Source organism: Dermacentor albipictus, chromosome 2 (assembly GCF_038994185.2).
Source record: "Dermacentor albipictus isolate Rhodes 1998 colony chromosome 2, USDA_Dalb.pri_finalv2, whole genome shotgun sequence".
Classification (NCBI taxonomy): Eukaryota; Metazoa; Arthropoda; class Arachnida; order Ixodida; family Ixodidae; genus Dermacentor; species Dermacentor albipictus.
The window spans coordinates 105,876,520-105,902,975 of record NC_091822.1 but is presented as its reverse complement, the minus strand read 5'-3'; the positions used below and the strand labels follow the sequence as shown (position 1 = coordinate 105,902,975).

General features: G+C 49.0%; 1 protein-coding gene across 4 annotated transcripts in view; it reads left to right on the top strand.

Annotated features, from left to right (window-relative positions):
• Window positions 1-25,459, top strand: part of LOC135914911 (Na(+)/H(+) exchange regulatory cofactor NHE-RF3-like) — a 31,025-nt gene extending 5,566 nt beyond the window's left edge. The window contains exons 3-9 of one of the 4 annotated variants that reach the window (XM_065447850.2): window positions 584-838; window positions 7,197-7,367; window positions 10,323-10,538; window positions 13,614-13,865; window positions 15,327-15,497; window positions 20,911-21,117; window positions 23,726-25,459. In XM_065447850.2, the coding sequence (XP_065303922.1) occupies window positions 584-838; window positions 7,197-7,367; window positions 10,323-10,538; window positions 13,614-13,865; window positions 15,327-15,497; window positions 20,911-21,117; window positions 23,726-24,688 (2,235 nt within the window). In that variant the 3' untranslated portion in view covers window positions 24,689-25,459. Of the gene's footprint in view, window positions 1-583; window positions 839-7,196; window positions 7,368-10,322; window positions 10,539-13,613; window positions 13,866-15,326; window positions 15,498-20,889; window positions 21,118-23,725 lie in introns of all 4 variants that reach the window. The other 3 variants (XM_065447849.1, XM_065447852.1, XM_065447851.2) reach the window with 3 other exon arrangements.
• Window positions 25,460-26,456: the final 997 nt, after the last annotated feature.

Here is a 26,456-nt window from a genome sequence, read left to right as displayed (position 1 = left end):
ATGCGTCTTATTGTCCCCTGCGTGTCTAACTGCGTTAAAAGCAGAGCCTTTAGCTTCTGCGCCTGCTCATGTAAATAAGAAGGACAAGTAAAGTGAAATCGAAACTGATCGGCGTAGTCATTCTCTCGACAGTGGTTTGTCGAAGATAACGCAGAGGTACTTCTTCAAGGTTCTTAATCCAGATTTCATGGCATCTGCCTTTGTGTATCATCCTCGTGATTATCATCGTCGTGTTTCCTCGGTTTCGCGGTTTCACGTAAGGGTTCCCGACATTACTGCACAACACCAATTACGCTAATTTTGTAATCAAGCGTTGTGCCGTGCGTGTCAGTAACATCCCCGGACGTACAATATAGAACAAAAGCATATTCGTGAAAGCTACCGGTACCGTCGGAGGACGCATCAGAAAGACGGCTACTCCTAATGAGAACTTGGTACATGGAACCGGGTGGAACATGAAACGTGTCCGGGGGGGAGGGGGGGAGGGGGGGAGGTGGGATGCGTTTGGTGGTACGCCTGGTCGTACAGCTAACGTACGGCTCTTACGCCACAAGTATAACGTGCACGAACGTCTGCCACGCAGGTGAACGATGCAAGCTTAGAAGGGCTCAAAAATCAGGAAGTCGTGCAGCTCATCAAGTCGATGCCCAACGAGGCTCGCCTCTTGGTCGTGGACGACGAAACCGCGGCCTGGTACGAAAGACAAGACATCGCCATCCGCAGCAACCTACTGAAGATCGTCCACGTGAACTCCAAAGCACCAGAGAGTAAGACGCGCAAGAAGCAGGACACGACGCCGTCGCTCAGCAGTCTCTCATCGGGCAGCACGACGCCGAGCGTGAGTGTGGCACGCACCACGTTTTTCATAGCGAACAACTTGCCTCCGCACGACCCTCTTCGTGTGTGGGGGTGGCGGTGTGTGGCAACGTGCTCGGCACCAAATGCCAACCAAAGGACAGCCAGCAGCGTAATCTGTCTGAATCGCCATGTTTAGCTTTTAAAGGTAGTGGAATGTGGCAGCGCATTTCGAAATAATGACGTTACACAGAATGAACTTACACGCACGCTGTTCATTCTGTGGAACGTCGTTATTTCGAAGGGCGCTGCCATATTCCACCGTGACTCCCTAACTAGACTACCAGTGCGCCCTTTGAAACGTAATTATAAACGTTTTTAAAGTTAAAGGTACATTGCGTATTCGTCCCTTGAGTGCATAACTCCTCTGTGCAGTAGCTTGTATGTTTGTTTGTTTGCTTGCTTGCTCGTTTGTTTGTTTGCTTGCTCGTTTGTTTGCTTGCTTGCTCGATTGTTTGTTTGCTTGCTCGTTTGTTTGTTTGCTTGCTCACTTGTTTGTTTGTTTGTTTGTTTGTTTGTTTGTTTGTTTGTTTGCTTGCTTGCTTGCTCGTTTGTTTGTTTGTTTGTTTGTTTATTTGTTTGTTTGTTTGCTCGTTCGTTTGTTTGTTTGTTTGCTCGTTTGTTTGCTTGCTCCTTCATTTGTTTGTTTGTTTGTTTATTTATTTATTTTTTTGTAGACAGAATCCCGTAATTCTTGCGTCTGGCGATGTTTTTAACGGCTCCACGTTGGAGGTCAGGTGAGGCGGGTAAAACAGCCGAGGCGAGGAAAACTGATGGCACCGTCCAGCAGCAACTTAGCTCCCGTAGAAACCCCGAAGCGGCTGAATAACCAAAGTGTCGGTGATCAATTGTCACTGAGCACAGCCAGCAAATAGGCCCCGAGTACTTCCGATAGGCATGAGAACTCGCCTATATATGCAACTTCGCTGTCATTGATGTATCAGTTGCTCAGAGCGGCAGACATCTGCGAAGCACTTGGTCGTGCCAGACACTGAGCGACCCAGTTCCACGGACTATCGGCTCCGTCAAAGCGCTTTAGTGTTTAAGGAACGACGCAGTGGGTTCGTGACCGTCGCTCACACGAAGTCTAAAGCAGGGGCCGCATATCTGTAGTCCCGAAATACGAAGATTCCGAGCAGGCTGGCCAAAGGTTATACTGCACTGCTTTCTAATGAACAAAATGGTTGCTTAAAAATTATTCGCACATGAGGTCATAGACAAGTCATATTCGTTTTAGAGGGAAGCAAGTTTTCAAACTGAATCCACAACTTTGCATATTCGGCTTGCATAGATATGAAGATTGTTGCGGATTCGCCCTTGCTTTTACTCGCTCTCCATTCACGCCAGACGGAAGTCGAGGTTACATGAACACGAAAAGGAGTTCATTATAAAAACTTACGTAATGAAGCAAATAATGAACTCAAAGCCGTCGCTCACGAACATAACAGCTGGCCGCCATCTCCAGCCATTGTCGCCAGTCTGCTCTCCGAACGTAGGTGCGCAGACCATTTATATATCGGCGCTGTAGATCAGTGCGCATTGCAATGCCCAGTACGTGGCAATGATGCAGCACCTATTAAGAAATTGATGCTGCGGCATTACCTGCAAAGTGTACGTCGCTGTAGGTGTTCTCCATTCAACGCGATCAAGCCATTGTTCTTCCCGTCATCAGCGCAAGCTTCGAATTGTGAAATCGAGCGATGAGGAAAAACTGCCACCTAGAGTTGATATGTAAGCTGTCGCATTCGTATACACAAACGGCAACATCAAAGCTTATATGAAAAGACAATGACAGCAAACAATTTTAATTGGAGGCAGACATACCAATAAAATATGCATCTATACGCAATTCTTCAAGGTGTACAAAGTCTTATTTCTTTGTAAGTATGAAGAAAAAGACGTAACAACCGTAAGGAGACTTCACCGACGGTTATCAGAGAAGTATAGAAAGTGCACCTGCATTCCACAGTTTCAATTATGTTTACACTGTGTGCTATATCTTTAATGACTGTTACTACTTTGGTAACTGATTTCTTTAAACGAGCCCTTACAATCAAATATCGTTCACGACGAAAGACATCTGAACTCTCCCATTTATGATTAAATTAAGAACGCAGTTAACGCAACGGGGTTGGAGTGATGGTGTTTAACATCCGGAACGACATAAATAACATGACAAGCATTTTTATCATGTCATTTACGTCACGTCATTCATAATGTCCCAACAGACAGGCTAACGGTGCGACAAAGACTATTACCATATTTAGTGAGCCGACGCGCCAACTTCTTCTTCACCCCCTGGCTGGTGGTCGTTGGTTGCTGTCCATGTTGCTCGCCTCATTTTCATTTTAACGCGATAGCGTTAAGGAGCTCGTGTCGCAGAAAAGCCGGTGTCGTCGGCGTCGGTGTTTGCGGCGTTGACCGTGAGCGATAAATCACGGCAGGCGCTTCATAAATAAAAAGCAACTTCCAAGATTGGCCCGGTGGGAATCGAACCAGGGTCTCCGGAGTGTGAGACGGAGACGCTACCACTCGGCCACGAGTTCGATGCTTCCAAGCGGTGCAAACGCGCCTCTAGTGAATGCGGTGTTGCCTTCGAAACGAGCCGTGGAAAGTTATACTGCGGTGTATATCGGTAATTATGAACATGTAACGTACAGAAGTCACAATTACACGAGTTGCGAAGTGCGTTTCCGCTGCATTTCTTCTGCGCTTTCCGCACACGCAGAGCCATCTTGCGGCAAACACAGAAGACCCCCTCCTCTCAATGTACGGCGCTGCCCCGACAGGAGGCGCACCGCGCGCGCATTGGGACCGCTGCCAGGCGCGTCGCGGGACTCCCTCTCCCCTGACGACGCTTCGCCGTGCTCCCGGTCCTTTCTTTAGATTACTATCTATCTCTCTGCCCGTGCCGATCGCGACGTTTGGCTGGCGTAGATCGTTTCCCCTCCGAGACACCGAGTTCTTTGGTTCGTTCCGTTCGCTCAGGCGCACGTTTCGTTGCCGCGCCGAACGCTGCGTTGCTCGACGCTCACCGCGTGATAGGTGGGCGCTAAGTCCGATGCGGGGCGCATCGTAAGTGATCGCTGTGCCGTAGCACATTGTCTTATACCCCTTGGCGGGTCAACGGGAACGCTGTCGCGTCCCACTCTTGAAGGCGAAGCTTAAGCGTCCTCCAATTTTTCTGTACCTTTAAGATGCGGCATTAGCCTCTCTTCAAAGAGAGCATCGTACCGATGCTTTATTCACGTCATCAACATCCTCACACGTTGGTGGTGCTGTGAAGTGATTTAGAAAAGAAGAGCTCGAAGAGACCGCATGCACTACTTCTGGTACACGTCGTTTACACCACGAGCAATGCGGACGGTCGAGCGCAATTTCATAGTTGGCGTCACTTAAGCGTCAGAGAAATTTCTACGTCCCGAAGTACCACCTCAACAGTTTCTCGGAGAGGCTGTGATGGCGGACACAGGTGCAAACCCAAAAACGCCCGCCCGGCTCGTAGGACACAGATTGGTGAAGTAGATTAAATTAAATTATAGGGTTTTACGTGCCAAACCCACTTTCTGATTACGAGGCACGCCGTAGTGGAGGACTCCGAAAATTTGGACCACCTGGGGTTCTTTAACCGGCACCTCAATCAAAGTACACGGGTGTTTTCGCTTTTCGCCCCCATCGAAATGCGGCCGCCGTTCCCGGGATTCGATCCCGCGACCTCGTGCTTAGCAGCCAAAGACCATAGCCACTAAGCAACCACGGTGGGTATCGGTGAAGTAGATTGTAGTACCTTGAGCCATACTCCTACTGTAGATGGATACGTACTCGTGCAAGCTGTCGGGCTTCTTCAGCGCGCTGATCTTCGGCAGCCGTCTGAGTGTCGTCGCATTCATCATTGTGCCTACTTCGTGGCCGTGGAAAAGACGGAAAGGTGTCATTCGTGTTGTCTCATGCTCAGGTGTATTATAGAATAACGTAACAATATAATCTCATGCATAGCTAGCTTGGGCTACTAGTTATGTGATCGTGGTTTTTCATGTCATTACATGTCTGTCATACATGCCTTGCGTGTGAAGCCATGCGTGTATATAATTTGTGTATTGCATGTAATGTTATGACACGTCCTACATGTCATTTGTGTCATGCGTGTGAAGCCATGCGTGGATATAGTTTGTCTTGCATGCCAAGCCATTAAATGTCATTTGTCATGCAGACGTGTCACTACTATTCCATGTCATGACATGCCAGTCATGTCACGCATGCATGGTATAACATGTAGTTACGTGACGACACGAACGACATGTAATATATGTCATTCATGTTATGTATGTCATGTCATGTGGGCCTGCCTGTCATAAATGTCATATCTGCATTTCATGTCATGCATGGAATGTCACTCTTTTCGTGTAACGCGTGCCTTGTGATGTCAGTACATTTCATCTTCATGTCATGTCCTTCATGCTTGACAGTCGTCATGTCATTTATGTCGACATTACATGCGATTATGTCGTTTATTTATCTTATTTACTGTACCCTCAAGACCGAAGTATTACAGAAGGTAGTGGGTAAAAAACATAAGTAAATACAGAGCAGCAAAAGGTGGTTAGTTATTACAGCAAAGTTGATTAGTTAATTGTATCTGGGAGTGATGATGTCTGATAAGGCCGAAAGACACTTTGAGTTGTCCTTGATCGCGACTACTGCGCCGGGAAAGTGGTTCCATTCCTGATAGGTCCTAGGAATAAATGATTCGTTATAGGTTCTGGTGCAACATTGAATGATTCCAACCTTATGGCTATGATCAATGCGAGAGGAAATGTAGGTAGGAGATGATATAAGATTATCGCGCAGGTAGGAATTGTGGAAATATAGTTTATGAAATAAAGCAAGGCGAAAGCACTTACGCCGGGCTGAGAGAGGGGCAAGAAGCAAAAAGCTTTTCATGGCAGTTACGCTTGATGTCCGGTTGTTATTGCTATGAATGAAACGCTCGGCATTGTTTTGGATTAGTTCAAGTGATTGAATAAGGGTTTCGAGGTGTGGGTCCCAGATGGATGAGGCGTACTCCATTTTACTTCTAATAAGCATTTTGTATATGATCACTTTTAAAGATGTATAAGCAGCATGAAAATTTCGGCGAAGATAACCTAGCATGCGGTTAGTTTTGTTGATTACCTTATTGATGTGTAACGACCAGGAAAGTGACAAGGTTATGTGGACGCCTAGGTATTTATAGGAGGTTGCGACCTCTAGGGCAGTATCATTAAGGTAATAGTTCGGCGGAGGAATACTGCAGCGAGTTACACGCATACATTTACATTTAGTTACGTCAAGTTGCATTAACCATACGCGACACCAGTTAGAAATAGCGTTTGTATCGTCTTGTAAGAATTTGTTATCAGATTTGTCCGAGATTTCACGGAGGATAACACAGTCATCTGCGAAAAGGTAAATATTAGAAAAAGCGTCATTGGTTAAATCGTTAATGTAAATTAACAAAAGAAGAGGGCCTATAACTGATCCTTGGGGCACACGTGTTACGGAACCAGCTGGTTGCGATGTTGATAGCATTGAACGTAACGAAAAGTCGGTGTCCACAAAGTTGGCTTCCTTGCATTGCGTTGGAACATGTACATCATTATAGACCACGTGATGGCGTTGGACGGCTAGCGGCGCGATCGGCGAAAAGAGAGGCACAACTCCGCTCGCTTGCGTAAACCCGGACAATACGCGCAATCTCGGTGGTACACTTCGACGGGCGCGCGTGAGCTCTTCGCTTTAGACACGCGTGCACCGCGAAGCCAGGCCCTCATCACGGAGCTCAAGCAGAGCCGTGCCTTGTTGGATGCGCACGATCAGGCACGGTACGCGCTGCGTTTCCATTTCCTTCTGCGGGTGCCGTCACGTCGGTATCGGCGCGGGCGTCGGGGCGCGTCGCGATTTTATTCGCTAAACGTTTCGCCACGCACGGGCTCACCATTGCGTCGGACGTACCTATGGCACCCGGTGGCCTCCGCGGTGCTGTTCACACTGCGTAGCAGCACTGGCCTAGCGACCTTGTTATCGCTGTCATTGCTTCGCTCTTCGAGCGAAACTGTAATTAATAAAGGGCTGCACATTTATGGACTTGTGGTTCTCAGTGTGCGGTGAAGCGGCCACTTATTCTCAGAATACGCGTTTCACTTTCGTGTTCTGACCAATCACTCGAAAAGAGGAATCAACCAACTCGTTTTTTGTTAGAATGTTATCGATAGTTCTTTAGCTGAGAAAAACGCCGTTGTACGTTGATATCCTTATTTCTGTGCTAACATCTCCTCCTTTGTTTTGCTTTTTCTTTTTCGCAGGAGCTTGCCGGCGGTCTCCGGTTGTGCCACCTGCGCAAGTGGCCCAACTATGAAGGATACGGGTTCAGTGTCCGAGAAGACAAAGAGCGCCAGAGCTACTTCATCACAGGCGTCATGTCCAACAGCCCGGCAGAGCTGGGCGGACTCCGCAACGATGACAGGCTCGTCGAAGTAAGCACAGCCTAGCAAGTTCTTGCTAGGACAACTGGGTCAAAACAAGCGAGATATTACAAAGCTTTCTTGCATTGTTGACTATATAGTGACTTTCAAGTTTCGTCGAAATACTGTCGCCGGTTTCGCGAGGTATCAGCAGTCGTTTGCGTGGCATAGTTGATGCCTGTGCCGGTAAGTTTTTAATGCCTAAATAATTCCAAAAGCACATAATGTGGGCACGTGAATGGCAGTATCGATGACGCCGTCATCAAAAGATGACGTGTAAAACGCGCTGTATTACTGAGCAGCGCAGTTTGTCTCGGAAAGTCAGTCTAGCAGCATCGGCGGTTTAGGAGAAAAAAAAATTCTTGCAGGAGCTGCAGTTCTGCGAGTTTGTGGCGAAATAACGGTGCAGACATTACCGACGATGATTCTCAATGTAAGCGAGTAGCCGAACGCTTCTATAAATATATTTTCTTATTAAAGAAACCATACGCTTCAGGGCGTATGCTTCTAGCCGCGATGATATTTTGGTAGCGTTTGTTATTATAGTGCGTATTTCCTTAGAGAACAGAGCCGTTAACCGGCGACGGCTGACGCACCCTGCAACTCGGAAGCGCGATAGCACGTGACTTATGCATCAGCGCCTTTGTATCGGTTTGTATCGGCAGTACAGTTCTGCCACCACCTACCGCCATGAAAACGGATGGCATAGCCAACGAAAGATATTTGCTTTCAAACTTGTGATGGAGACAGATACGAGAAATTCGGTAACGAGGGGCAACGGTTACGAAGTTTACATTTTAGTGAGGAGATCGCTAGCGTTGCACGCGTATCGTCCTAGAGGGTGACTATAGCGGCATGGTTCTGGACGGATGCGAGTGTTTGAGCGATATTGGATTGGAGTGGGTCAAATACGACACGTGAATATTGACGTTTTTTATCCTATGAAGACATGCAGACTACTAATTTTACGGTAGACAGTGTCGCGTAGATGATATGGCGTAGATAACGAAGCGCGTTCTTCGCAGAATTACGCAGTCTACATGATTCCGCCAAGTAGAACGTAGGTGAGGCAAAACAAGGGTCTTAGCCAACAGACAGGAACAGGCGTGAGGCTTCTCGCACAATAAACGCACCTACGTTAGTTTTACGTACCGTATATACTCGTGTAAGGGCCGCCCTCGTGTAAGGGCCGCACCCCAACTTTGAAAGCGGATATTTCGAAAAAAAAAAACAAAAGTTCAAAATGTCCCGCCAGAAAAGTGTAGTTAGTTCATTTACAGCCAGATGGCGCTGCACGCTTTTCCGCTTTTATTCTACTTCCGCCGACGCGCCGACCACGCTGTTGACAGCGCGCCGCCATATTTGCCTTGTGCGGCCTCTTTGTTGGCATCGTTCCTAGCATCGTGTCGATACGTTGGCAGCGCGACTTCAGATCGGTGTCGTCGGTGTCACTTTGTTGGTTGTAGTGAACCCTGCAGAAGCCAGCGCACGTGACGGACGATGGGCCGGCATCTGAGATCATTCACTGCAGCATTTAAGCTGCAAGTGATTGACTATGCCGAGGAGCACGGGAAGCGGGAAGCTGGACGAAAGTACGACGTCGATGAGAAGCGCGTGCGTTACTGGATGAATCAGAAAGATGCCCTCGCCGCTACTAACAGGAGCCGAAAGGCGTTTCGCGGGAAAAAGTGCAAGTACCCGCAACTCGAAAGCGAGCTCGTCAACTACGTCGTCGACACACGAAGGGACGGCTACGCCGTATCGACTGACATGATACGCGTCAAAGCCCTCAGCATCGCTCGCCACATGGAAATACCCCCGGCACAATTCAAGGCAAGTCGGGGCTGGGCTACGCGGTTTATGAACCGTAACCAGCTTTCTATTCGGCGCCGAACGACGATTTGCCAAAAACTGCCGCGCGAGTACGAAGACCACGTCATTAAGTTTCATCGCTTCGTGAATGCTCTCAGGAGGGAGCATGAATACGACCTGTCCCAAATTGGGAATGCGGACCAGACACCTGTGTGGTTCGATGCACCGGAAAGCACCACAGTGGATTTAAAAGGTGCGAAAAGTGTGTCTGTGCGCACGACTGGTGCAGAACGCCAAAGGTGCACTGTGATGTTGTGCATCACGGCAGACGGCAGGAGGCTTCCGCCGTACGTCGTATTTAAAAGGAAGACTCTCCCAAAAGAGAAGTTCCCTCAGGGAATCGTCGTACGTGCGCAAGAGAAGGGCTGGATGTCCGAGGAACTGGTCGTTGACTGGATTAAGACCGTCTGGGCAAACAGACCTGGAGGGCTGTTACAACGGAAAGCCCTCCTTGTTTTGGACAGCTTTAGGGGCCACTTGACCGACCGCGTCAAGAACCGAGTTGCCGCAACTCGTACGGACTTGGCCGTCATTCCCGGTGGCCTGACGAGTGTGCTGCAGCCGCTCGACGTATGCGTCAACAGACCATTCAAAGTGGAATTTCGCCGATGTTACTCTGAATGGATGGCTGGAGGCGTCCACGAGAAGACCCCTACAGGACGGCTGAAGCGGGCGTCGCTCCAACAGGTGTGTGAATGGATTTTGAATGCGTGGCGTGCCATGTCAGTAGAAGTAGTTGCTAAAAGCTTCAAGGTAACGGGAATTTCGAACTCCATGAACGGCACCGAAGATGACCGTCTCTGGGAAGACGCGGACGCCGAGGCGAGCTCCTCCGAGAACGAGGACAGCGAAATGGAATCCGAATAAAAACATTTCTGGCATGTCATTTGTGACTCTTGCACTCTGCTACTGTTGCATAAACAGTACAGACCTTTGGCCTGTACTGCCTGTACTAAATCGGCCTGATTCGTGTAAGGGCCGCACCTAGCAAAATTTTCGAAGAAAAAGTGCGGCCCTTACACGAGTATATACGGTATAACAGCGCGGAATTTGTCGCGAAGTTCCTCTTTGTGCGCTCATCGTGGAACACCGCAGGTGAACGCGGTGTCGGTAGAGAACAAGAGCTACCAGGAGATAATGGGCCGCATGGGAAAGGAGCCGGACCAAGTCGACTTGCTGGTCATCGACCGCGAGACGGACGAGGCGTTCGCGAGCCGCAGCCAGAGACCCAGCGGCCAAGCGGACGGCGTGCTTCGGCGCTGGACACCCGGCCGACCACCACGGCTGACCTCAAGGAAAAGCAAGAAACCGGTATAACAGCTGTGGCCGTGGTAACCTGGCATAAGCAGCCACTTGTGCCTAACGCAATTGAAAAGCTCGTCTGCAGAATGTACCGACTAAAATACTGTGCGCTTCTTTTTTGCTTCGAACACTTCTCTTTTTTTTCAAGAAGCCCACGAAATATGCTCCTATAACGTCCTTACAATTTTATTATCTGCCCAGTCAGATACCGTGTACAAGAAAAACAAATGCACTTAATTCATTACAAAATTCCACTATTCGCTAGCTTCCACCACTACAGCACATGTTTACACTGGAAGTTGAGTGCAATCGTCATAAAAGTAATTGTCATAAAAGTCTACTTCCGTGTTCGTACATATTAAAAACGGCCATGTAAAGCGAGAAAATTCGGCAGAGACACTTAAGACCGCTTGCGTGCCGGAATACGAAAGCGTTATAGTCAACTTTCCTGGTCTCTGTACCCCGGAATCTCTCTTCTGCGCCGTCACGTGTCCAATGACGCACGCACTAGGCACACCTCTAGCCAACCAGAACCGTGGAGCTGCCGTGGCGTCTGGGAAGCGTGCTAGTCTCGCATCCCGGAGATCCGGGCTCGATTGCCACCCTGACCGATGTGTACCAAATTTTCTTTTCAAAGCCATTAATTTACTATGTTTACTGGAACCTCCCTGACAAGATTGACGTCAATCGGAGCATATCTTATGCGTTTTTACTCTTTGCACCGTCCACCACTTTTGGCACCATCGCTTAGACTCGCCGACGACGATGACGCCGAATTGTCGCGTGCCTGGGCGTATAATGCTCTCGCGCTTTAATAACTGGCGTCAAATTATTTCCTCAGTTTAGCTAATAAGACACGCAGCACCTCTACGGCGCGATACAGCGGTCCGCCTTGCCCCTGATACTCAGTTAATCTGCAGCTGCACACAGCGTCAATCGGAAAAAATATCGCGGGAAGAGGGAAATACGACGGCTCCTGTTTTCACGCCACGCTTTGCAAGAGCCGCGTTTCGCTGCGCCACGTGCGTGTTCAAGTTTTCACGTCAGTTATTAATAATATATGGGGTTTTACGTGCCAAAACCACTTTCTGATTATGAGGCACGCCGTAGTAGGGTACTCCGGAAATTTTGACCACCTGGGGTTCTTTAATTAACGTGCACCTAAATCTAAGTACACGGGTGTTTTCGCATTTCGCCCCCATCGAAATGCGGCCGCCGTGGCCGGGATTCAATCCCGCGACCTCGTGCTTAGCAGCCTAACACCATAGCCACTGAGCAACCACGGCGGGTGCGTCAGTTATTTTGGTCAGTGTGGCCACATTGAAATTTAGAAACACGGAATTAGACATTGCGGGAGCGCCGGCATGATGAGCGGCATCGGAGCCAGCGGCGGAAGAAGTCTACGAACCCGCGTGCAGTGGCTCGAGGCGCGGCCATGGGCACTCTTGGGCTTGGCTGGCCAGGACTGGGCCCTGCCGGCATGGACTGTGGGGGCCAGGTCGTTCTCACAACATATGTGATAATTTCTTTCAGCTTAGGACTATAGACATGTGCCATAAATTTGGCAATTTGCAACCTAACTATTGCATTTATCTTAATTAGTAGGTGGATTGCTGTGGTTTCTTTTGCAAATCATGTCCGCCTGGGCAGATAATTAATCTGTAGTGGCTTAATTCCGTTAAATTTGTGCGATTTTTTGTTCACGGTGTTAGAAGTAGAAAAATGCACTGTATAGAACCTGCTTGGCTTCAAGGCCAAAAGTAACATAGGTTCGTATCGGATGTCTCCTATTCGACCCCAGCGTGCTTGCGCGAATATGAAAAACTTCGAATGCTGATCGGATACATAAGCAAAATAAGATCTCGGCACGCTCATTCACGAAAGTCAAAAAGACGCTCTCCTAACGAACACGTTTTTTCAGTTAGATTAACTATTTAAAGCATGACGGGCAACGACGATTTTGATCTTGTCGCTCACCAGTATCGCGTCTGTCAATTAACATCTCAAAAAAAGACGCAGTTTCACCCAAAGGCGAAGCGTCGATCGCGATAGCAAATTAGTGTACAGCTACACGAAGTAACGATAGCAGTTTTATTAGCCGCATATACTTGTAAACATAGGCGTACCAAATAAATTGACAAGCATGGTGTTACGCGCGCACAAGCAAGCATGAAGACATCTCGCTCGACGACCGCGGAAACTCGCTGTCGAAACGCTGGAGCGAGGAAGCGCGGCAGCAGCAGCGAGCGAATTGACCTTCGTGCTGCATCTCGCATCAACGCGAACTAAGCCGCGCAAACACAGCGCGCGGCAAACTCTGTCCCTGTCGCAGATGGTTTTGAAGACATAGGGGCCGGAGCGGGCGCGCGCGACCGCCCGTGCCGCCCGGAATAGAACGCCCCGCCCCCCTCCACCCACAGCCTCGCTCGCGAGTCGCGACTGAAGACGGCGTGCTTCCTCCCCGCTTTCCTTCTTCGCGTGCGCGAGAATTAAGCCACGATCACCGCCTCACCCTCGCGCGCTTTCACTCGCACATACAGCATATGGCGCGCGGCGACGATTTTGGCGCCCTCGGACTTTATACGGAACCTCACGCGACGGCGACGGCAGAAATGCGTTTGCAGGGTCCATATAATTGCTATTGCAAAAAAAATATTTAAAAAAATGAAATTCTGGGCTTTTACGGGCCAGAACCAAGCCATAGTGGGGCACTCCGAATTATTTTTGACCCCCTTGGTAAAAAACACTCAAAAAAACGAGTGTTTTTGCACTACGCCCTCATCGGAATGCCAGGATCGAACCCCTGACCTCGAGTACAGCAGCGGAGGGCCATAGCGACTGGGCTATACCGAGGCGGGTCAATTAACTTCTCAAGAAAGATGTGCCAACATGCCCGGAGTGTGAAGCGGAGTTTCGAAACTGGCATAATCGAACTCTAGTGCAACCCCTGCGTTACACAATATGGAACACGACCAGACAGGCGTTCGTGAAATTCTTTACTGAGTCCGTTCACCTTCTGCATACTTCCGCTACCGTTCATTAGCCGTGGATGCCTCCAACAGTGGGAGATTTGTGATTTCCCAGGTTAACAAAGCAAGCCCAAAGCACATCGCCACTTCAACTGCGAACGTCGCTGAACGTGACGGCCCAGCAGTCAGTGAAAGGCACCAGGTCGTGACCGAGGACGGCAACTTGATCGAGTACAAACAGCAGCTTCCCGCCCCCCGGCCCGTGTTGGTGAACTGCGACAGTCCCTTATCCACCCCGAGAAGTGGCACCGATAGCATCGACCTTGCGTCCGTTAGCATCGGGTCATCGGAAGCCATGTCGCCCGTCGTCAGTATTATGTTTCTACCGCGAGTACTTCAGACTATTCGGTTCCACACACTATAAAGACGAGTGGAATGCTGACCACTTGTTCTGCGGGAGTCTAGCGTTTAGCTTTATTATCAAGCGTTATATTATTATCTACATAGTAGTATACGCTCACCCTTAAATAGTGCTTGCTAAACTTGGGGCAGTAAAATGTTTCCTCGTGCCGCTTAAGTCCATCACTATTTTGCTTAAATGGATCGTCCGGCGTAATCTTATAATACAAAAATGTATTCGCATTCTCCTACCTCTGAAACACCCAGCACCTTTTTCTGGCTTCCAAGAGGCACCAAAATATTATAAGAATAAATTTTATCTTGAATACCAGACTTGACATCATATGGCTCGACTGACGCAATGTAATACGCGTGAAAAGGGTTAGGTGCTTGGTGTGCGCTTGCACAGTGCTGCTACTCGCGTATTCTCAAACGAGCCTCGACTGAAATGTCTTCTTCACTACACTGACTGAAACTGCAGCGCCGCCTCTCGAACTGAAATCATGTCACGTAAGAGGGTTTCTTCACTGACCAGAGATCAGATGCCCGTCACTCATAATAAAGTTGCTTCGGTAAGGTGTATATCGCCGCGGCAACGGCCTATCGCTGATAGCACATCACAGGTATTTAGGGAATACGTACACTCTCAGAACAGTTTACACCCTTTGGCTTGCCCCTTCTGCCACACAAAAATAATCGTCATCTGCCTTGATGCGTTTCCTTTCTTTATCGCTGCAAGCCCGGAACTTTCCAGTACACTCTTAAAACGGTTGCACCCTTTGGGGTGTATATTTGACCCACAACAACAATCATCATCTGCCTCGCTTGCGTTTCCTTTCTTGAAAGCTCGGCGCTCGCTACTTTCCTGTCGAGAAGCTGCGTCACACTGATAACGCGCATGCCGTTCGTGACTGGGAAGTACCAGGCTCGCAGCGTTAAAGAAAGGAAACGCGGGCCAGACAGATGACGACTATTGTTGTGGGACAAGATACGCCCCAAAGGGTGTAAATTTTTCTAAGAGTATAACGAACGGCACGCGCGTTATCAGCATAGAACAGTTCACACCCTTTGGAGTGCCTCTTCTGATAACGCGCGTGCCGTTCGTCACTGGAAAGTTCCGGGCTTGCAGCGATAAAGAAAGGAAACGCATCAAGGCAGATGACGATTATTTTTGTGTGGCAGAAGGGGCAAGCCAAAGGGTGTAAACTGTTCTTATAGTGTACTCTGAATGAAACTGATCCGAGGCTGAAGCGAATTCATCAGCACTCGCCGCTTTCAGGCGGCGGACTCTCTTATGTGCACCAACCGAGCGCAGTGCTGCTTAGTTTCTGTGACGTGACGATCATTGGTGTATTTGGCGCGACATGGCCACTGAGTCTGAAGCAGGTCTTTCGTTGGGTTCTTTGCCGTCGCCATCGCGACCTTGCAGGAGCCTACAGAAGGGCTGCGTCTGTGCCACTTGTGCAAGTGGCCAAACTTCGACGGCTACGGATTCGCGCTGAACGCAAACAGGAACCGAGAAGGACAGTTCGTCGCGCACGTTGACTTCGGCAGTCCAGCCCATCTCGGCGGCTTGCGAAAAAGAGACCGGATAGTCGAGGTACCCTTCCTTTTGATCCTGCAGTAGCACAGGGGAAGCAAATCATGGGTTTCTTTTTTTTTTATCCAGTCGAATTCAGTTTTCAGTTCACTGGTGTCGATAATCAGCAGTGGCTTTGTGATGGCACGTGAACCCGTGAATATTGTTATTGCTACAATATGTGAAAGCACGGATCTGTGCAATAAAAGGCAACGCTATACAGACGCAAGTGTATCTCATCGCGTATCTGTGCCGCCTATTTATACACTTTGGCGTGTTACCATCTTATGCAAAAATAATATGATCGCAAACTACTTGGCCCTGTCGGAGCTTTGTCTATTCTCGATGCCGTTGCAATGCACTAAGTGCTACAAGCATATCGAGCGTTAGTGAAGCGCTTAGTGCTGCAAGTTACCTTCTGGGCAACTTTATTTTCGCTTGTTCTATGTCGAAAACTCGTGCCCGTACTCACAAACTCACGTCTGCCTCAATGATGTTTTCGACTTTTTTCATGTATGGTACATACAGGGTGTCCCAGCTTAAGTTAGACTGTTAAAAAAAGCTTATGCAATATACGATATCGAGGCCTGCAGTGTTCAGACAGTTTCTTCTCCTGCCACCAGAATAACGTTTCTGTACAAAATACCCAACGAATGAGATATTAAATATATTTTATATGCGAAGCATTTCTTTGGCTAGTAAGAGCCAAGGTCAACGCAAGATCACGCGCATGCAGTCGATGACATTTTGATGACATTAGTCTCCGCGAAATTGGGTCGATCCCAAAGGTCTTGCAGTCTAAAAATTTGGATACAGTGCGAATTAAGGTGACCCGATTGACCATTATCGCACATAGTGGACACGAATATCAAATGTAGTACGAATTGAGGCGATTCGCGGCGGCAGGTGATGCACTTGAGTGCAGACGTGAGCTTCAACACCAACATGCCGGCTTTGTCGTGCTGCCTTCATCATTCTATCGTCGTCATTTCATTGCCTTCGTGACAGTGTGATGTCATTCCTTCGTTGCCTTCTCGTCGACATTTTTCAGCCACGATCACTCGCTTTCTCTGACTGCGTTGTCATCACGCCGTCTTCGAGCCATCGGCGCCATGCCGTCGTCAGCGATCAATCGTCGTCATGCAATTGTCGACATCGCGCCATCATCACAGAGTTGCTGTCATGCCTTCGTGGTCATCTTATCGTCGTCGTTTCGTCGTAGCGACTGCACTGTCGCCAAGGCGTTCTCCCCGTATCTTTTGGTCCCGGTGTAGTTCGTGGTCCATTTCGGTCATCCTTTTGCCGTCGTGCCATCCCCAACACGCCTTTGTCGACACACCTTTGTAATCATTTTGGCAATGTCGTCCCACTGTCGCCGGGCCGACATCGTCATTCCAGCTCCGTCATTCCCGCCGTGACACCATCCTCGTCACGCCATCCTAGTCACATCGTCGGCATCGATCCAGCATCGGCGTCCCTTTGTCGTCACGTGATCACCGACGTGCCGTCACTGTCATACGTAGCCATCCTCTTACCAACGCCGTCACTCCAGCGACGCTATATCTTGGTCATCGTGCAGTCGTCGTCACGCCATCGTGATGCAATGGTCGTCACGTCACCTGCGTCACTCCAGTCCACACATTTGTGTCCTCTATACCTTTCATAGATGCCTCGCACGACATAGTGATAATCATCAATAGTGGTTTCTGTCTTTATTTATTTAATTTTTTTTAATTATGGGTGCGTCTAGCGATTGGAAAGCTGTCATCGCATCCTAATGCATTCCATTCGGGCACATTTGAGCACGTTACGTCCTTCGTAACTATTTTTACCGCGCTTTACTCCGTGCGAAATGCTATGAGTGCCACGTGATTTACTGCCCGCGCGCCGCGACTGCAGCGGTCCCAAACGTGGCTTGAAAAACATAACTCCACTCAATGCCTGCTCGACAAACGCCTGGTCATTGTACAAACGGGGACTGTGACGTGGAAACACGCGGCTCGCGATGGCTCCCGACGCCTGCGTAACGGACTATGATTTCCCGCAGTGCGGAGGCGCAGGCGAGGGAAAAAGCCCCCGCGGCATGCATGCATGTATGGGCGTCTTGCGCTGGAGTTTGAGGTATAGTAGCGGCGCCTGGTGGCGGCGCTACTGGGTCGTACCAGCTTGGGTTGTATTGAGCCCTGGCTGTGGCGAAGGACGTTTCTAGGCCGAGTTTTGCGTCGATTCGCACTTATTTCTGCCCTGTTGCGAGTGCGAAAAGGCTCGTCACTTCTCGCAGACCATGTCAACCACGCTGCGAGCTCGCCGCAGCCTATAGTTTAACGAAAACGGGCTCTCTGTGTGCCGTGGGACGCAATGCTGGGAGCAGACGGAATCGGTAGCGCCGATCCGGAGACCTAGCCCAGCCTCGAGAAGGCGTCACCGTCATTACTTCTGCGTCGTGGGATGCCATGAACAAGAAGGCCTGAATCCCAACATCATATTCTGCCGTTTTCCTTCAAGGCCTCACGAAGTGGAGCGTCGGGCGCGCTGCATAGCTGCAGTTCGTCGCGCTGAGTAAGCGAAACTTCGCGCCATGCTGACTGCTTCGCCTGTCTTGAAGCTTGCTTGATTATCTGCGTTCTAATGTTCGGTATTTTGCACCTACAGTCCCGACAGCAGACCGACATAGCAGCAGGCATGGCTGGTAATTCACGATTCGAGACCCGGCCACAGCGACAATTAACAATTCGACCGATGCGAAGTGGTGAAGTGACCAGGTGTGTGCAAATGAGCACAAATGGTCGGGCTCATTCGATGACAATTCACTACTCCACTACGAGCAGCACAGGTTAAGAGAGTTAAATGCGCTCATCCTTGATCTCAAGCCAGCACGTTGAGGCAACGCAGCAAGGCAGTATTGATTGCAGCACATCGATGTTCGAGCGCTGTCATTAAAACCTACATCAAGCGAGCGGCGTACGAGCTCGCGCTGCAGCGCGATTCGCACGTACGTACTACGTGCGAGCTCATATGCATTGCATCAGTTATTACCAGTTACTAAAAGGAACAGATGGCCGCTACTACAACGCAGGCATAACTACTTCTTTAGCGGCATGCAGTCAACAAAGAATGCAGGAGGCCCACCGTTTCGCGGCATGTCGAAAGACCACTGCCGTCGCGGCGCGTACGATCGTGCGCTCGAGCAGTTCGTACATCGCGGCACGTACCGTCGTGTGCTCGAGCAGTTCTGTACACATGATGCCTGCTTATCGCTGCTGTGGATTCATTTATAACAAGCATTTCCTCGCGTTTGAGCGCCTGAATCTAGCAGCTGGCGTGCAAACCTTACCTGAAGTTCCACTTCGTACGCGACTCGCTTCACTTGCGATTGACACGGTGCTAAAACTTCGCCGCCTAATTCTTGAACGGCGTACACGTATTCGGCACTGCATAATTTCTTGCCTTTACGCAGCGTGCCACCCCTGAAAAAATCTTCGGCGCCCGATATTCGCTGCAGGCCGTGAAACAACACAACCGAAAGCGGCGGGTCCATATTGTAAACGTGCTTTCCGAAGCAGACGACCGAGCTTGGTACGACCCATTTTTGCACAGAGGGCGCTTTTTAGCACCTTTTTCGCAGCGCCCCCTGGGCAATGCAAGAGCCCCATGGTGGAACTGGTTCTGAATTTATATAGACCATCTTATTGAGGGCGCCGCCATTTTGCGATTACGGCGCCTTCTGTCGTCCGTCGCCATTACTGGTATGTGGGATCACGCTGGACGTTGTACGGCGAACGTGCTACTGACGAGTGGCAAGTTCTCGCGTTTTCCTGAGAGGTGTCAACAAGTTTTTTTGTTTTTTGTGTTTTTGCGATTGGGAAACTTCTTAGGGTGTCATTTCTAAGCTTTGAGCTACGATATAGCCGCAATATCTAACGGCGATGGCGCGTTCTGCCACAGCTGCCACAGCTCTGGCCGCGACCGAAATGGGAGGCAAGTCGAATCTGAACATTGTCGATGCGTAAGATACGGGAAACATGTTATTATTGTATGTCTAGGCTTGAACTCTATTAAGGTGTCACTCAGATGACAACAATCAGTGGTGTCTCGTTGTACTAAGCTGTGTCAACAGCGTACATCCTAATCCAGGTAAGTAGCGAAGATCTGAGGCAACCCTTTTTGCTAGCTTTCGTGCTGCTAAAATTTTCGCTGTTCCATCTTCTCTGCATAGTGTACCTATCGCACGTGCATCGAGATTTACAAAATAAATAACTGTACAATAACTCTACCGGAAAGGCCTTGACGTTAGAGTACTCGATAAAGCGACCTGGTGACAGTGGCCGCGAATGCGCCAAGGTCAACCAGCAAGCGACGCGTTGACAGAATATGCGCACTCTTTGGTCTTGGATGGTGCCTGTGCACATGTGCAGTATACAACTGATGGAAAAGTGCACAATAAATTCTCTCTGTATATGTATCTGCTCCGGACCGCATTCAGTTGCACTTCGCTCCTCGAAGGTGCAGGTCGTGCGTCGAGTGACCTCCTCACCAACACTTCGCAGTGTAGTGAACGCGGTTTAAATCATGGATCCGGGAGCTCAAAGTGCTGCGACTTGATAACGGATTTCTCTAGCAATAACTGCTAAATTGCCACTGATTGTTTTAGAACAATAATCCGTCCCATCATTTGGACGTCATTTCATTCAATATACAGTCCCACGTAACTTGAGCCAAACTTCAAAAGTATACAAGTGCCACGTAGCTGAACCGAACCAAGCTAATGTTTTTTGTGGACGCTTGGAGATACTCAGATTCTTTTCTGCATTCCGCCTAATGAGATAGTCTTAATTTGTTAATCAACTTCTGAAGTATTATGATTGGATGAGAAGCGTCAATGAGAAAATTGTAAAGCAACATGAAAAACTCCTGATACAGCTTTTTGTTGCTCAATACGTGCTACCTAAAAGTCCTTTCCGAGCATGAAAGAAGCCCTCGAATACACGCAAAGTGCCTCGAGCGGCCAGTCGCGCGGTGATTTTGCGTGTATTCCCGGGTTTCTTTCACGCTCGGAAAAACACTTTTATGTAGTACGCATCGAGCAACAGAAAGCTGTATCGGGAGGTTTTCATTTTGCTCTACAATTTTCGCATTGACACTTTTCATCTAAATATAATAATTGAGAAGTTGAATAACTAATTAATTACTAATTAATTTATTAGACGGAACGCAAAAGAATAATGTATCTCCAAGCGACGGCCAACGAAATTACCTTGGTTCGGTCCAGCAACGTGGAATTTACATATTTATAAATTTTGGTTCAAGTTACGTGGCACAGCCGGCATATTGATGACATGTCACGGGCTTTTCCCGATCGAGCATCGATGTCTGCGGCATAATCCTTCGCCATGTCGGCATGCTGTTCACACAGGTAAATGGTGAATCGGTACAGGGGGCCACCTACCGGGAGGTAGTCAACCGCATAAAGATGGATCCCGGTAAGGTGGACCTTCTGGTCATCGACCGGGAGACTGACGAGGAATTCGCGCGTCAAAGCAAGACTCCCAGCAGCCAAGCAGACTGCGTGGTTGAACGCAGGACGCCACCTACACAGCCGCAGTCATACGCCAGAGCTCCAGGTTTCAGGCTTTCCTTTTGTGTAAGTCAGTGATAAGTGTTTTCTTGGGAAGAACCGCAGTTACCAGGTGCACGAACCAAGCCATGCAAATACAATACCGCGCTTTGAATAAACACGCGTTTGACGCAACCAGCCGTCGCCAATGGTAGTTCGACTACAGAGAAAGACATTTAACAAGAGCGGACCTTCCCATAGAGCCCAGCGGCCGAATCGACTGTAGTGCACCAAGCGGATGGGATTAACATCTTGCGGTTTCGGTTTTGGCCGCGCACGTTTTGAACACTTGCTAACACGCGTTGCGCCGGCTGCGCTAATCGGTGCATTTTATAGTTATTTTATTTTTGCTTCTGCTGCTCAAACGCACGCGTTCTTAGTACAGAATCGTTTTATTTAGTACAAATGATTGCGAACGATCTTTAGAAGCCTCCGTCGAATCTGTGCCACGTGCAATTTCATAAAGTAGATGTAAGGCGTCTGTATTATATGAGGAAATTTTTATTTTGCTCTATATAAATGCTCGTTCTGGGCTTGTTGTGCGTTCATCTAACGTCGTGGCACCAGGTGAAGCTGAAAAAAATTAAAGCATGTGTCAATTTGGTGTTCAGACCTTACAGGAACAGTGCGTGTAGAGGCGAAGCGTACGAAAGTCGTGAATGGGCGGCATTACAAACCAAAGAAATTCGCTTCTACGCACACTTCCCTTGGGAAATACCCAACTCATTCCAAGCAATTCCATAAAATATGAAAACATCTCATTTGCAACCATTACCCATTGGCGGTCATTATTGCTTGCCCTTTAAGAGCACAAATACACGGGTGACTGCGCGTTTCCAAAACAACTTGGCCTCAACCAACGCGATGGTAAGCTACATACACAGAAGTGGCCATAACACAGGCTCTCAGCCAGACCGTGCTAGACGCTGGCACAATTCCATCTACTCGCACTCAAGACAAGTGCGTGGGTGCAAAACCTGCTTTCAGTCATTGAGAAGACAAAATTTTCAAGTTATTGATTTTTTGAGCTCCTCGGCGTTATCATTTGCGGGTTCTGCCGGTGCAAGCAACACACTCCAGTGTTATCACACCTGGAAATCGCTCGTCGCGGTTTCGCAAATGTGTGCACCGAAAGAAGGTATGTTGCGGGATCATAAAAAGCGTCACAAACTTGTCCCCACCGAGATTCTGTACACGCCAAACTTGCTTTCTCGCCACGACCAAGCTGCTTTTCGCTAACTGCGTCACAATGCCAGGCGCGGCAAGCGTACCTCAGAAGTATCCCAAAGAGTCAGTAACGAAATTACAATGATGATGGGGGTCAGAGAATGCTTCACGAACTTGTCCCAGCAATATTCAGTACACGCGAAACTAACTGCGTCAGACGGCGGCCGAGATGCTTCTCTCTAATTGCATCACAACGCCAGGCGCGGCCACTGCGCCTCAAAGGTATACCAAAATGTAATTCGTCAGAATAATCTTGGGAATCAGAGAAAGCTCCAAAATTTCTCCCAGTAAGATTCAGTACACGCGAAACTAATTACGTTACCTAGCCGGGTGCGGCGAGCCCGGCCAAATACTACGGAAAAAAAGTTAAAATAATGTTGGGGCTCACAGAAAACGTCGCAAACATTTTCCAGTACGAGTCATCAACTCAAACTAAATACGTCGGGACGGCCGAGCTGTTTTTCGCTAACTGCGTCACAGGTCTCGGTTCCGGAAGGAAGGATGTAGCAAAAAGAAAGGAAGCAAATAAATAGGAAATAGAAAGAAGGATGTAGACGAACTAAGTAAGTGTGACGTAACGCTTACGCATTTCAGCTACAGCCCTCGTGTTGGTTTTATCTGCCATTTCTTTTCATTGTCGTGATCGCAGTACACTTATTGTCGAATTTTCGAAGAATGAAATTGCTATCTAGTTCGTTCGAAACGCCTCTCACGTACCATTACCGCTATGCGCTTTCTGTTACACGAATTTCACAGTACGTCTAAACCATATTGTCAATTTATATGTGTTCGTTGACCTGTACCAGCAAACGGAAAGTTATACTGTGAACCGAAAGATATGGAACGCTAAAGCAAAAATTTATAGGACGCTTAAGCTTCGCCTATAAGAGTGGAACGCTGCTTTTCATGCTTCCCGGCAACTGCAGCTTATGCAACCCTAACGTTTAACGGGAAACGCTGGCTGGGAACACTATCCACGAATGCGAGCTTTCTGGTAGAAACGCGGCCTCTTGCATGGGTAAATCCCCTGTTATCGTTTCACACTTCTAATATTTCAGTCTGAGAAATTTTTCAGCTGAGAAGAGGCCAAGTCGGAGTCTGAGAAGAGCTAACATAAAGGATATGCGCTGTCGCTGTTTTTTTTCTATTGCATTTGTTTGTGGGCTGCCGTTCTCAATATTCCGAGGAGTAACTTTGTAAAGAATGAAAGGCAAGGTATGAGCAACTTTGGTGGTAGAGAAGTGGTCGGGATGCGTGGTTCGGGATTCGGTTCGAAATTCTGTTTGCCGAGGCGATGTCCAACCCGGTACGCCGCATTTTCTGTAACACGGGCTCCTTAACGCTGTCGCGGTAATATAGTGCGCTTTCCGCGCATAGGAACACCGCTGAGCATCTGTGATTCTTGCAGGAGGCCCTCGGGACAGCGACTACGCCCGATGCACCCACTGTCATCCCCGGCAACATGCCTAGGGACGGGTGCACGGCGGCTGGAAAACCGCCCAGCAACCAACAGTCCAAGCCCACATCGTCCGTTAAGCATGTGCCACAACCTTCGGCACTTGTCGGCACAAGGCCAATGACGCCATCTTCGGAAACCCTTCGGTGCAACGACGACGAAGCCGCATCACTCCGAAATAAGGACAATGGCCGCACCCAATGGGCAGTCGAAAGTCAGCCGGCCAAGTCGGAGCCTCGCTACACTGCGTGGCCTCCTCCCAAGCTCTACACCATCGAGGAATCTCCCAGGCGCTCCACGCCCGCAACCTCCGCCTTCATGGCGTCGCAGCTTCGCGTTTCGTCCGGACCGTACGACAACGGTTCGCCTTCGTGCTGTTCTGTGAGAAACGCCGCGGACTACTTCATGGCCTTCGACGAGTCCTCCGGCCCTACCTCAACGGAGTTCAGTCCCGTTCGGAGCGCTACTCCGTCGAATCACGACAGCCCGCACTACTCGCCGATGCCCGCCACGCCAGCGGCGTCCGGTCAGACCAGTTACGCGTCCACCCAGCCGTGCGGGCCTTACTGTCCGGCGCAGAGCTGGTTGTCCATGTCCTACCAGGCCCCTTACGTTCCGCTGGAGTCCGTTCCCCGGCAGGAGCGATGGACCACTTACGCGCCGGGCTATTCCGACTACCTGACGATGTACTCGGGCTACGCGAGTGACGCGCCCCTCAACAGCGCCAGGGAGACGACGCCCGGTCTACGCCAGACGCCAGCCGAATGCTGTGGCGCAGAGAATCTTCACGCGTCACTGTACGATCTGGCTATCTCCCCGTCTAGCTCTAGAAGCAGAGTCGTCCCTCCAGAGCCCAAGCACAGCACTCGCAGTTCGACGAACGCGTCCAATGAAGACGAAGGGATCGAGGCGTGAGATAAGAGCGACAATGCCAACCTACATTAGTGCTGTTCTCGCTACCCTCTCCTAAATTCATGATTTACGCTAATATTTCTTTCTTGATCGGTTTAACACCGTCCTCTTTCTGCTCTTGACTTCGACGTATCCGCTTGCGAGTGTCTGACGTTTTGAACAATCCTGTATTGTCCAAATCGGGAGACAATGGGTGACCTATGAACCGACCACGTGGCCACCACTATACTGACTGTACTTCCCGGACGCCCATCGGGTTTCTTATTCTTCCTTCCTTAGGCGCTGTTCAGGCCGCCCAGCAACTGGTCTACGTTGGAAACGAATTAACGAAGCCGCTCTGCCGTCACTGTCGTCCAAACGGACGAGTCTTGTCCACGTATTTGTCTGCCTCACGACAGCCCATTGTGCATGTTACACTAAGAATCCCATACCTGGTGAGGACAATGTCACCCCCATATGCTTTGCCTTTAATTGCGGTACAGATGATCGACATTGCGGCGCATAATGTTCAGGATACAGAAGTGCATTGAAGTTTGGCAGTTTCAGGAATTTAAGGTCGAGAGGAACTGTGCAGCCACCAATTGGAGGTTACTTCACGGACCTTTTAATAGAGTGGAGACCTCACGTGTGCATGTACTGCAGGCGAGGACTTTTTGTTGCCTCGGATTAGGCTCTTTTTGGATACTGAGCTACTAATTCACGCGTAATTGCGAAGTGCCTGAATTTAGATTTTTGTAATTAACCATAAATGTCAATCGCTGGATGTCTCGACCACCTAAGAGTGACGTTCTCGATGAATTCCGTTGTCCCGCCACCTTCATAACTCAAATCACCCAGGGGGCCTAATTAAGGGGAAGGGGGGAGCAACCATTACATAACATTGTAAAATACGCTTAAGAGCGATGTAGGCAAGAAAATAAATAAAAATACACAATAAACTAAACACTAATACAAACCACCATTTATGATGCCCTTCTAGTTAATAACCCTTCTAGTTCTTTTAAATTCTGGTGTTCCCGCTCATTGACGGATATTATATGGAGTTTTTTTTTTTTTCTTCCAATAAGCACTGACAGCGGGTAACAGAATAACTGAATTTTCTTGTTTTACCGAATGCGAGCTTATTTTTTTCTATCTTTCTTTCTTTCTTTCTTTCTTTCTTTCTTTCTTTCTTTCTTTATGTTTGTGTTGACGTTCAAAAATCGCGCCGATCGCTGCAACTTGTTGATAGCACACCGCAGGCCTTCTGCGACGAGTGTGATTTCGTCGTCCCAAGGATCAAAATTTAGAACGGCGGAATTAGGTAGGTCGGCACATACGCGGCCTGGCTCGCGGATGGCAAGTGGTCAGACAGAACCTTTTGATGCAGTGCTTCTTGCTTGCGCCAATTATCGACACAACAGTAGCTTCGGTGACGACGTTGCGTCGCAGTGCGCGCCGCCGCAGCGTTGTTTCCGCTTTCTGCATGCGTCTGGCGAATGTGGCGATGGACTATTCTGGTGCGGTCTTGTAGTGTCTCCGACCAAGAAAGACAAATTGTCGGCTCTTCTTCTAAGTGCCACAGACGCAAAGGAGACGCAACACGCGCCAGGAACAAGTCCAATTGAACTTGTTCGCATTGAATAGCTGCATACGCGGCCAACTGAGGCAGAGAGTCGGGACTCCGTACTACTAGGTTCCAAGCATCACGCCAGCATGTGGCGCCACGCGTCTTTCCCACTAAACCTTTTCACTGCAACAAAGAAAAATAAAGAAAATGTAACCATATATA